At 40.8% G+C, this 13,293-nt stretch overlaps 1 protein-coding gene across 16 annotated transcripts in view; it reads right to left on the reverse strand.

Moving 5' to 3' along the window:
• EMSY (EMSY transcriptional repressor, BRCA2 interacting) overlaps positions 1 to 10,397 on the reverse strand; it is a 41,851-nt gene extending 31,454 nt beyond the window's left edge. For 7 of the 16 annotated variants that reach the window (XM_071433630.1, XM_071433631.1, XM_071433633.1 and 4 more), the window contains exons 1-6: positions 10,251 to 10,397; positions 9,178 to 9,286; positions 5,743 to 5,842; positions 5,031 to 5,105; positions 2,671 to 2,846; positions 1,280 to 1,432 (exon numbers count right to left, since the gene is read on the reverse strand). In XM_071433630.1, the coding sequence (XP_071289731.1) occupies positions 1,280 to 1,432; positions 2,671 to 2,846; positions 5,031 to 5,105; positions 5,743 to 5,842; positions 9,178 to 9,247 (574 nt within the window). In that variant the 5' untranslated portion in view covers positions 9,248 to 9,286; positions 10,251 to 10,397. Of the gene's footprint in view, positions 1 to 1,279; positions 1,433 to 2,670; positions 2,847 to 5,030; positions 5,106 to 5,742; positions 5,843 to 9,172; positions 9,287 to 9,716; positions 9,983 to 10,250 lie in introns of those variants that run through there. The other 9 variants (XM_071433629.1, XM_071433627.1, XM_071433626.1 and 6 more) reach the window with 6 other exon arrangements.
• Between the last annotated feature and the right edge of the window lie 2,896 nt (positions 10,398 to 13,293).

Consider the following 13,293-nt stretch of genomic DNA (forward strand, 5'->3'; position numbering starts at 1 on the left):
CAAATCTGCTCCTAAGCAGGTTTGTTAAAATCAATGTGACTGGTGTAACATACTCTGAAAGACACACAATTCTTTAAAAAAAAATAATAAAAACAATAACAACAAAACAAAGCACATGAAGTAGGGGGAAAAAAATTAAATCTAGGGACAGACAATGAAAATTATCATCCCTGTATCATGTGCCTAGACTTATTTGATATTCATTATCATGTAGTAATTCAATAAAGCCTACATTAAAATTTTTAAGATGTTAAGAATGTTTTCCCCTGAATCTTCAAACTAAACCCAAGTGATTAGTGCATAGATCAGAAAAATGAAAACTCAATGGAATGGGTTTCATGGGTTGACAGAGCCATTAACAAGGGGTTTTTTTGCAAGTAACATTAAATTTATGTACTAAGTGGCATTTCTGATTAGCTAGAAGCTTATACAGATGTATAGATATAGCATAAAGATAATATTTTTTAATAATTAAATATTTTTAAATATTAAAGGTACACAGAGCAAGCATAAAAATAGCATTTATCTACTTCTAAATAGCATTTATCTACTATTAATCTTTACTTGTTGTTTTGATAGAATCAAGTAAGAACTGAAGGAAACATTTTAATAGTAAAATAAAACTACCCATGATGGGGGCATATATATGAGAACATAATCTGCTTTTAGAACTAGCTGACTTGCTAGCCAAACAAAGATGGGGACACATACACCCTCTGAAGAAAAAAGACTGTTTCTAGATTCTATGTCCTGAATTTCCATATTTAATTACATGAAGATGGGTCTCTGGTAAGAATTCATAAGAAGTTTCTGCAGCTGCCAAGGAACACAAGCTTCACTAAGACTGACTTCCAGGTAAATCACAAAATGGTCAGATACTGTATGTAAGCATAAACCCCTGCCAAACCGCATCCAAAAATAAAAAACTTCTATGTCAACTGTGGAAGTAGAAAAGAGGGACCTTTTCTAATTCAACTAAGTGACTACTATGCATAATTCTCAAAAAGATGGATCAGAAATTCACTGATATACAGAAATGTCTACATTTAATTTTCAAACTATTTTTCACTTGTCGTCCTTGCAGCATTTTGCAGTGAGTGGATTTATCCTGACCACTATTTATCTGAAAAAGGGAAGCAATAAATTCATTCTTTAGACTAAACGAAGACACAAAGGCCTGAAATGACTTGCCCAATGTTGGAGTGTTTAATTTGGTCTATGCCTCAGCCATGTTCTCCCTTTCTTTCCCTTTTGTTAATCAGGTGCTAGTATCACTTACTTTTGACGTAAACAGTACTTCCACTTGGCAAGACGACTACATTGGAGGCTGGACTGGCAGGTCTGGGGGACTTCACTGTCGCTACACTGCCACTTGGAACAGGGGTAGATGTTGGGGTTGAAGTGGTACTTGTGTAGGAATAGCAAACCACCACTGAAGAGGAGAAAAGACACCTTCCATATAACTGAAGTGCAGAATCCCATTATTCTATCACTATTTTTACAACTGAAATGGAAGCCAAAGACTCACTGGGTTTACTATCTGTGGTTTTGCCTCTGCATTCCTGTTACTGTGGAATATTGCCCAGTTTGAGCTAAGCATGGCCATGAGATTAATGGTCTTCAAAGACAACACAAAAATCTAAACTCCTGTCCTCCCATCCCCAAAAATCTGTGCTGCCAATGTGAAAATTTTGTACTGATCTTTGCTTTACTTTATAATTAATATTTTTACTTTTAGCACTAATTCAATATCTTGATCTTTTTGCTTTTCTATAAGTGATCACATCTAGACAAGTAACTGACAGAAAAGTGTTATTGTCTCAACAGTACATCAGTTGAAAAAACCAAAATATTCGTTCTGTAGTGAAGAACTGATTGTGCTCATCAGCTTTTTTAAACCACTGCTTTTAAGTAATAACACAATGAAGCAGTACTTCTCACAATACCAGGGTAAAACAGCTTGTTTCAAGAAGTGCTACACATTCCCCATTTGTATGAAGCCTAATTCAAGCCTGCTGAGCCAAGCTAGTTGGAATGTGTACTAGCATTATTTAGAAAGCATAGGAAAAGCAGAAAGCAACCTTTTTACTTGTTTCCATAGTACATTTAATCTGAAGGAAAAAACCCAAAGTTGTATTTTCTTGATTTTAACCAAAACCTACTTGCACTCTTAAAACAAAACATTCTGAAACAGCTTTCATCACTTACAGAGCTTTACAAAATCTAGCCATTAGTCCAAGTTTTTAAAGTTTACAGAGCTGAAGAAGTTAATCAGTGAATGTCATTTCCTGACAAACTGGACTCTTTATATTTCAGTTGCTAGAGTGTCAATAATACAAAGCAGTCAGATTAATGCTGCAGATACCACAAAGGTATCTTTAAAAAAAAGAGATATTTTATATTTCTGTGAATAATGTTTGGTAAGAAAGATTTGGATTTTTTTTTATAGGTTCATAGAATGGTTTGGGTTGGAAGGAACTTTAAAGCTCACCTAGTTCCAACCCCCTGCCATCAGCAGAGACTCCTTCCGCTAGACTGAGTTGCTCCAAGTCCCGTCCAACCTGGCCTCAAAAAAATATCTTTAACACTTAAAATCTAAGACACCAGTTTCTATTGTGACGTTGTTTTTACATTCCCATAGATTGAAGCAGAGCTCCATCTTTCTCTCACCTTCTTTGTTTCCGGTTTCTGCAGGAACTGGCAGAGACGCATTGTGCTGGATGGCTGCGTTGGCAACAGCGTTGGCGGTGACAGTGAAAGCTGTTTGTGGCACGAGCCGTGGCATCAGCGGCACCAGCCGACGACCTTCTATGGACCACTCAGAAGAGCTGTTTGGTCCAGACATACTAAACAGAAATGCATACTCTGTAAGTATTTTGGCTTTCGAGTACATTTCTTTTCAATAGTGCAAGTGTAAAAGGCAGTTTAAGACATACTAGAGCACTAATACTCAACTTTCTTTATTTCATGAAAGCCCTTCCATTTTTGTCACTTGATATAAAACCCTTCCCGTTTTAAATTGAAAAGTTGACTCTTCTTTTGTTGTTTTGTTTTACAGAGTTGTTCAAGGGCCAGAGGTGTGTGAATGCCATACTCAAATCTCCTACATTAGGTTAGCTACTATTCAGTTGCTGTACTCTCTACTTCTGGACTATGAAAATACCAAGAAACCAAACAGATATCATAAAATACTATTGAAATGGATTATGTTACAGGGAAAAACTCTCAGTTTCTAAGGCAAATTTTGTTTTACCTGAACAGAAGAGTTTCTGATGCTTGTAAAAGTAGTCCCAAACAAGGTGACAGAACATGAGATGATTTAAATGCACCCTCAGCATCTTTCTGAACAGAAAGCTGTCTTCTGCTCTAGTTTGCTCTTAATCTCAGTACTTACACCCACACTAGAATGTTTCATAAAAACACCATTCTTATCTAGATGGAGAAATATTTTTGACTGTTTTACATGAGTCATTTGTCAAATCAGCAAAACCAAAATGGCAAATTATTTTTCAATGCTATGATGTTTTTAAGCAAATCAACCTGTTTAATGTATTAGTATATTCTAAAAGATAACTTCTCACATGAAATATTTCAAGCAAATTGCAGCAAGAGCTACTACAAAGTAGTTTGTAAAATGCAGAGTATCTGCTCTGTTATTAAATCTTGGTATGCTTCAGCATGCCTCATACATATGCATATTGTATAAAGAGAGCTACATAAGCTAAGGAAAAGATACATTTTAAAAACAAAAAATAAAGGGTACAAAAGGTAGCAAAGTAGCTTTCCTAATGAGTTAAGAGAATTATCTAAGTCAAATACTATATTACCAACCATCACTCATAAGGAATCACCATAGGAAAAATAAAGAAAATCAGCACTTCAAAACTGCACCTTGTCTGGATTATAATATTTCATTGACGTGCAAGACCTCAGGACAAACTATTCATGCTTTGCAAAATGCTAAGACTAGAAGTACTACCTAAAAGGAAAACTTGATTCAGGAGAAGAATCCTTATTTGATAACTACATGCTTTTCACTATTCCCCCCCATTTATTTAAAGGGGTGTAAGGACGTTGGTGGGTTTTGTTTGGTGAACAGCATACTTCTAAATCTTTAAACTTGAAAATTAAAACTTAAAGTCTTTCCACAGCAGTAAACCAGTTTGCTGATTTTGACTAGACTTGGATCAAACAATTGCTAACTCCAAGTGTCCTGCTATTCATATTATTTCCTTTCTTTCCTCTTCACAACACCAAAGCTACAACAGTCAAACATAAAAAAGTCAATGGCTGTAACACAGAATAAGAAAAATATACAGACACAATGCAGCTCTGTTTAAAGACAGTCCTTAACAGTAAGACTATTAAGTAATTACCAAAAATACAAAGCCACCTCTACTGCTCCTCCACCTCTCAAAATCATGTGGAGCTTGTGAAAGCAAATGCAAGGAGGAACCAGCCCAGCTGATGCCAGCACAGCAGCTGCATCGCTGAGAGTGGTGGACACTGATGTCATCAGCTTGCTGCAGCTTTTTCTACTCTGATCATTTTTTCCTTTCTATGCTGATACTCTGTTTTACACTAATCTGCCACCTCTCTTCCTCTCTTTGTCTTTCTTATGTAGTTTTCTCTTTCTTCTTAATACAGCCTTTCCAAACTGATTAAAATAAAACTAAAAGCAAAACAAACAAACAAACAAAAGCAAATATTTTCATCCTACTTAGGAGTATCTGTATTTTCTCCATTCTCTGTTTATTCTGGTCTATCTTACAGAATGGTCTCCATGCCAAAAAACTGTTTCTTACATTGCACTTGCACAGTGAATGGGATAGCCTTGGATCCAAAATGTAATGGTACAATGTAAATGTAAATAACTGTTTAGGTCCTTGTATATCTTCATCCATACAGTGTTTTAACTACTGGTTCTTTAAACCACCATCAATCCTCAAAATATTACCATTCAGTTAAGGCATAATGGATTTCCCAAAAGGTACTTTTGCAAATGAGTGACAAAATTACTTGGAACTTACTTGTGTGCAATTGTTGTTAATCGTTCATCATTTACTGCTCTCCGAACTTCGGCACGATGTCGCTCTGTTGAAATACTATTAAAAAAACAAGTGTATTTTAATCAGAGGAAAATATGAGCATTCATCTAAAAATTCCAGCTAAAATTAAACTTATGAATAATTTATCTAAGAGAAGAAAGGGGACAGCACTTTACACTTAAGAGACTGTCACTTAACCCTTGCTGTCACAGAGAGAATTAATCGTATTATTGCTCAAAAATATTACTGAAGAATGAAAAGAACATTACTGTTCAAAGGGTATCCTTGAAAAACAGCTAGAATCCAACCTCCTAATGAGATCAATACATTTAAAGGATAAGGCAGAAAAGTTCACACAGGACACACAGCATTCTTTCTTGAGGTACCTTGGGTTCAAAGACCTAGGAGTTCCACCTAGACAAAACCCCAAGCCAGTGTACATTCACAACCTGGCTGTAACCCTTTTAACACTCAGTATCCCAAAAAGTACCAACGAACCAGTAAGGCTTCTACCACTGAAGGATGGTTGTTTTCCTAATTAAAAACTCCAAGGAGAACAGGAATGAAACCTTGGCAACATGGAGAATTACTTCTCCAAATTTGGATTTACGTTGTGATCCCAGTGAAAGAAAAAGCATGTAACACCTTAAAAGAAAACAGGTCATAGTTCTTAGTTTGAAAAGATCAGGTTTACCTAAGCACTTTAGAGAGTTCTCCAAGAAGATCCTTCTTCTCTTTTGTAAGGTCTCCCTGTGCACGTAAGGCACTGATGACACCTGCATAGGCCTCCAGCTCTGAAGAATTAGAGTGAATAATATTTCCATTTAATGCTCACAGCAAAGGGGAAAATATTGTTTTTCATATTACTGACAGCATTCTAATAATTTTCAAAATCATTAAGTTTAACATGTCTTTCAATTATTTAGTGCTATTTCAAAAGAGATTGATGATTTGGAACTCTCTCAGTCAATTACTCTGCAGCATAAAACATTTCTATGAAACAACTGTCTCATCACAGAGGATTATCCAGTTTACAAACCCAAATGAATGTGTCAAGCTCTCTCTGACCTGACAATTCAGGCAAAAAGCTTGAAGAAATTGTTTGGAGAGTAGTTCAGAATTCTCTTCACACGTATCATTATTACAAGTTCTATGGAAAAGCTTGGCTTGAGATAAAAATACACTATCAAAAGAGCAACTGGTTTTCTTGGAATGCCTTTCCCTAATCAGCATGGAGAACATCAGCTCTAGTTTGTTAAATACGATCATCATAATCTTTTTTGCCTATTTACTTGATATGGTACAACTGCTTGAATCTGAAAGAAACGCAACACAATGAATTAAACCTGCTCAACACAAAGTAAACAATCCAGCTATTCTTAAACACAGAACTACCACAAAGACTAACTCACAAAAATACAGCGCTGATTTACCAGAAATGTGTAATTCCAGGTGACTGAGATGTCATGTCAACAGCACTTTAAAAAAATCAAAACGTAAAAGGCTACTGATATTTTTGAAATTTTTCCTACTAGCCAGGGTGAGGCTACATCTAATGCAAATAATGAATCCTGCTAATTTGGCAAAGAATGACTCGCTATTCTCAGCTTCACACTGTTTAGGGAAACCCGAAACAAAAATTCTCTTGATCCTTACACAGGTGCCTTTCATTTGACACTTCCATTTCAGCAGCCAACCCCAACAACCCCACAACAGATCCCAGTTACCCAAAACCAAGAATAAAAGGTGCAGGCCAAAACCTAACATTGCTGAAATTTGCTGCAAAAAAAAAAAGACTGATGCTTTTCTGAAAAGTTTCCTTTTAGGATTCCAAAGAGCTAATTTCCAAATGAAATCAAGGAATTGTGCTGAAAAGAAGTTCTACTCTCCTGTCCCAATTAAGCAGATAAAACAAAAAGCAGAGTAATTTTGGTTAACTATGCAGCCTGCACAGGGATGCTGAGTGACCTACAGAAGCATTTACAGCTTCAGTTATAAAACATTCACTAATTAATGCAATGGTTATTACTAATATCAACATTTATTTAGACAACCATGGTACAATATTCATGATACTTATTATTTTCCTCTGTTAACAACTCGAAGTAATTCTCAGATGCAACCATATAATTATTTATTGAGGGCACACTTTTTTTTCTTTTTGCATTATAAATAAAGAGCCTCTACACTATAGCTGTAAAAATGCACATTCTGGTCTTTTGGAAGCTAGCAAGGATTACAGAACAGCTGTAACTTCCTCCCTTTTGTGTTTATGCAGCAACACAAAACACATGAACTAGCTAAAATGGGTTTGGCAAGTAAATATCATTATTGCTAGTGTTAGGTGCTACAATCATCACCTCGTTCAGTAATAAACCACAACCAACACCAGGTCCTGCATTCCTCAAGATACATTTCAGCCTCACCTACATCCCTGCTTCACTCTTTACAGAGCATTCCCACTACTGCTGTACCATTAGCCAAATTAGGTGTTGGGCTGTGAGCTGGAAAAGCAGGACCCTCTAAAGTAGATGGCTATTGCTGCATGTGACTGTCACACAGCTACTGCTGCCACTGCCTGTGCTCCTTCACCCCCAGTCCCGCGGTGTGCCTCCTCTCAGCCCACAGAGGCAGGGCCCCCTTGTGGGGACACAGCTCATGCCAGCAAAACAAAAATTTATTATTTTTGAATTTTTTTTCCCTTTCTTTCAGCGTAGGTTATGTCATGGAAGGAGGTTTAGCTGCAGTTCTGCTTGGCTCAGCTGCACCAGCAAGGTTCTGCCAGCACACCACTGTTAGCTCGGGTGAAAGTTTTTTTTCCAGGCTTCCAGCCAGGACAGCTACGTTAACGAAACTTAGTAGCACAAATCTGGTCAAAAGCTTTTGGCACTCTGAGCTTTCTCCTAGTTTCTGTACTTCTTGAGCCTTGCTTAAGACTTAGGGTTGTCACTTTAACAGACAGTACAGCTTGTTGCAACCTTGTGTGCAACATGTATCACTGTTCCAACAGCATGCATACCCCACATTGCCAACAAATTAAATAAAAAGGGCAAAGGGAGGGAAAATAAATTCTCAACTCTCAAAAAATAAAGTGGATGGCTCCACCATATATGAGAACCTTGGTACAGTTAAGAAATACAGCACACCATCTCTTAGCAGTCAAACAAAATGAGAACACGAAAAGCTGTCACTTGACAGTCACAGGAAGTTAGAGGGAGCCTCAACTTTCTTCTTGACATCATCTCCTAGATTATGGTCCTCAGAAGAAACTGAAAAATATAAGGCTTTTTTCTTTTCTCATCTAGTATCATTTAACTGGCGAAACTCCAAACCCTTAATTACACAAATTCAGCCATAAGAACTCAAAACCAACTATGCTGGATCAGAGCAAAGGTCTAACAAAGGATTCTCTCCCCTGCAGTAGCCAAAAGCAGGTAAGTGAGGAAAGAGCAAATGTTTTAGTACTTTCCAAAACACAGAAGCATCTCCCTCATACACTTAGATCTACAAGGACAGAGCACAAAAATATCTTCCACTTTCTTGGGGAGGGGCCTCAAATAGTGAGCTACATTTGAAACAATGAAAAAGATTCCTGTGGTTATGGCTGTTGAGTGAGGACATCATTTTCCCACTTCCCTGACAACCTGTGTAACTGCAAATCACAAATAGCATTTTTTTAAATCCTGTTTTATGTCTTCACAATAATAACTTCAATACTTGATTCATCCCTACAGGGACAGTTAAACCAGGATTCCACTATGTTTTTTTGGGGTACAAAAAGGTGTCTAATACAGAACTGGGGGGAAAAAAAACCAACCCCAAAGGTTCTCTTTGAAAATTTTGCTGCATGTTAATAGCGACAGAAAAACTCAGCCCTGCAACACAGCAACTAGGACATCCAGGAGAGATTCAACCACATCAAAACAATTCTTCTCTAGTCATTTTGCCAGGGCTGAGAGTGTCAGCCAAACATAACTTTAAGCCAGGGCTGTCAAACCAATGACACATGGAAAACACAGGAGATTACTTGCAAGTTGCCTGTAGACATATTAAAATATTTCATGCAAGCAGCATGAAGGCAGATCTTAAAAGGGCAAAATACAGACCCACAAACTGTATCTTACTGTACCCAGTTTGCGAAGGATCCTCTTGCACTCATCCCTACTGAGGTCCAGAAGAGTAGGCCACACCACAGGCATCCTTCCCTTGTGTCTGTGCTCCCACAGAGCTCAGCCTCGCTGCAAAAGGAATATAAACGCTCAAGCCCATCATTTATTGATTTCCCAAGCCGATTAATGTGAACTCCTCAGCCTGCTCACAACTCCACCGACACATTCGCTCCCATCCCCGCCACAATCTTTGTAGTGGCATGAAGGAATTCGGCAGTTTCACAAGAGCATGCACTTCCTATGCTCTCTAGCTCAAATGCATCACACAAGCCTTTTTACAGTGTCCTATCTCCTTCGGAAGCCTATTTTTTTTCAGGCTGAAACGCTCTCCGAAATGATGTTTAAGTCTCCTCCCTCTCTTTATGCAGAGTACCTATTAAAAGAATTCTTCCAGCGAACCGCACGCTCCCCTTCCCCCCGGAGAACGCGTTTTGCGCCAGCCTATATTATATGACAGGATAGCAAAAACATGATGTGTGAAAATTTGCTCTCCACATACCAACACCAGCCCCCTCCCCCAAAAAATCAGCCAAACACGGGAACCCCTCGATCCCAACGAAGCGAGATTTCGTGGGTGGCGGGGAGAGAGGGCGCATCTCCGCGATGCGACGAGGATAATAAAGGGAAAAGCGCAGCCGGAGGCGAGTTGGGCAAGGGGGGCTTGGGCCGGGCAAGGAGCGGGGGTGGGAGGGCTGGGCACCGGGAACAAAAGCCCCGACGCCGTCGCAGCTTCCAGCGTGGGCTCGGAAGGGGGGAGGGTCTCCTACAAGGACGCCCGAAGGCAGCCGCCACCGGGGCATCCCCGCCCGCCCTGCCCGGCCCAGGGCCCTGGCCGGAGCCAGCGGCGCTGCGTTCCCGCCGAGATCGGGGAAAGAGAGAGAGGGAGCGGGCGGCGGCTGGCGCTGCTTCCCGGCATCGGCCGGGGCGCTGCCCTGGGCCCGTAAGGGGGCGGCGGGTCCCCGCCGTCCCGGAAACGGAGCTGCCCCTCTCCCTGAGGCGGACCGCCCCGGGTGTGGCGGGGAGCAGGACCCACCTGCCCGGCCGTGCCCAGCACATCGAAGGCTCCGCAGCAGCCGCACCCCTCCCCCGCGCCGCTCGCCAGTGCCGGGCTCGGGTTTGTTTAGTGGCGGCGGCGACGGCGTTTACTCGGGCCAAGATGGCGGACGGGAGCGCTACGCATGCGCGGGCGCCCCGAGGTACGCTAGGAATTGTAGTCTCTGCCGCCCCTCTGCCGTGAGGAGCTGGAGGAAACGGGTGCCAAGATGGACGCTCGAATGATCACTGCGCATGCGCATTAACGAGGAGCATGCTGGGAACGATAGTTCTCTCGGTGTTAATGCGTAGGAAGCGGCGCCCACCGTCCCGCCGTGGCTCGGCGGGCGGGTACGGGCAGCCGGAAGGGACAAAACACGTTGCGCGTTCTCTGCCGGGCTGGGGCGCGCTAGGGCGGTTCGAACGCAGCCGCGTACCGCAGAAGTCTAGGAAATAACAGCTGGCCACCACTCCTGGAACGAAATATGGCAGGGGAGAACATCATCCCGACGCCATCGGGCTATCTGCAGTTTTCTAACTTGAAACGGATGCAGGTGGCGCGCGGGGCTGCAGCAAAGCGCTTGTAGGGAACAATAAGGGAATAAATTCCGCACCTACAGCCCCGTCACAGTCGCTCCGGGTGTTTCTGTTCCCCCAAGAAGAGCAACCACCTGTGAAAAATGCGTATTTTATGATTGGCTTTCGCAAATATTAAAATGAATATTATATGTGTTATGTTAGAAAGTTATGCTGTATTAATTTCTTAAGTACTGTCTTAAACATAGTTTTAGGTTATAAAAAATGTTAAAATAGAAACTATGCTATGTAAGATACTTTTTTAAAAGAAAGGACTTGCAACGAGATAGCAGCCACAGGACACCTAAATCTTTCAGAGAAAGAGAATTTATTGCCCCATTATCAAGAGAAAGGAACTTCTTTCCGCCTTGCTCAGGATTAGAGATGCCGTCAGGATTCAGAGGAAGAAGTTGACACTGACCAGACAGAATCCTGTGTTTGAATGGAATGTATGCATCATGTATGAGGTGTATGAATATGCAACAGGCTGTTGCTTTTAAGGGTTAATTCTCTGTTAATGGGTGTCCTTTTTCAGGCTTATTTTGCCCAGAAAAAGGTCCCTGGACGTCCGTAACTCTTTGTTTTTATTGTCTCATATTATCCTAATCCAAATTTTCCAAAATTTTATTACTCTAATTATATTGCTATTTTTATAACCAAATGATCAAATTTTTTGTAACTCAAATGATCAAATATTATGGTGACCTGATGAGCAACACTCTTCAAGTTGTTGTGATCTCTCTTGTGCCTTCATTTCAAATTTTTATAATGCACTTTAAAAACTAACAACAGACAATGATATATAACAGCTAGGCATTATGTACAGGGTGCTGAGGCCCTGGCACAGGTTGCCCAGGGAAGCTGTGGATGCCCCATCCCTGGAAGTGTTCAAGGCCAGGTTGATGGGGCTTGGAGCAACCTGGTCTAGTGGAAGGTGTCCCTGCCCATGGTAGGGGGCTGTAACCAGGACATCTTTCAGGCCCCTTCCAATCAAAATCACTCCAGGATTCCATGATTAATTTTATAAAAGCATGCTGCTGGGTATTCTTTTTAAGAATTTGCTCAATTATATACATTTAAACAAAATCTCTTCCTCCTTTCAGAAGGGGAAAGAAATGACCATCAATCTCTACTTCTTTTTAATATGTTCTCTACAACCCAACAATTTCAGATTCCCCATTGGTTTAAGCAATATGAATCTCATAAGTAACTGGTCTAATTAATCACACTTTTTGGGTGCTAAGAATATTCTGTCTTGTCGGGTCCGGCTGTCTGTCTCTGCCCCGACACGGGTAGAGTGGTTCTTTGGTGGGCGCGATGCAAAGGACGAATCTGGACTCTTCAGTTTTTCGGTCTTCAGGTTGTTTATTATTTCTTATCTACAAAATTTTTCTGTCTGCCCAACAGAGGTCTGATCTGCAAGCAGTCACAGGCACTCTCTGACCACCCACCGGGCGGTCATGTCTTTTTATACTAAAACCTACGTATACAATATTTACCTTTATTTCCCAATGCTTTTCGCCCATGTTAGCAAGTGCACCTTCACCATAAACCAATCTCTAAGTGCCAACATCATCACAGGAGATGGAGGACAAGAAGAAGAAAGAAGAAGGACAAGACACGCCCTGATCCCTCCATCTTGTCTCCATAACCCCCCTGTACCAAAAACCTTAAAGTCTATATCTCACCCTCTAAATGTGTCTCTTTTACACCTTTTACTCTAAAGTGATTCTCTTGTCCTCAGACTCTTGTTACTTCTGTGGATGGATCAAAATCAAGCCACCAAACACTCTTGGCAACATTCCAGGGTTTTCGAGACCCCCCAAGGGTTCTCCTGGCATCTCTGGACATCGGGAACGATGTGCTGAGATCCCACACTGTCTCACCACACTTATTTTTGTCCTCAAAGACAATGGAAGAGAGAAGGAAGCAAGCTTGGAAGCCTCAGCTGTGAGATGGCCCAAGGAAGAGCTCTGATTTTCCCAGAGAGGTGATTTGTATGCAGCTCAGGTCACCGGGACAAAGCTGTGTTTCTCAGCTCTTTAGGGGCTCATAGGAAATGAGTGGAGCAGCCTCTCTGTAGTTCTCACTGGGTTATTAACTGCATCTCCCCTGCATCACTGCAACCTGGTTGATACAGGCTCTGCAACAATCCCTTTTCTTCAGAACAGCTTCTCATGGATTGAAGAGAGGTGCTTCAGCTTGGTACTGTATGGGAACCAGGCACAGCTACGATAGCTGCTGCTTTTATCAGGTAAACAGTGAATTTCCAGCTTCCAAGAGACTTATGCTAGTAATTTTAAAAGTATAATTGGAAAATCAAAGGAAAAAACTGTATTGGTTTCAGTATGCCAGCAATTGAGAAAGAAGTAGAAAAAAATCCACTATGCTTTTGATACTAAGATGAACGTAACACGATAGATAATTTCAAATATTAGGGAATTTAAGGATAGTTTAAAGTATCTTCC

This window comes from Agelaius tricolor, unplaced genomic scaffold (assembly GCF_023055355.1).
Source record: "Agelaius tricolor isolate 1412-34295 unplaced genomic scaffold, bAgeTri1.0.p SCAF_9, whole genome shotgun sequence".
In the NCBI taxonomy this organism is placed as follows: domain Eukaryota; kingdom Metazoa; phylum Chordata; class Aves; order Passeriformes; family Icteridae; genus Agelaius; species Agelaius tricolor.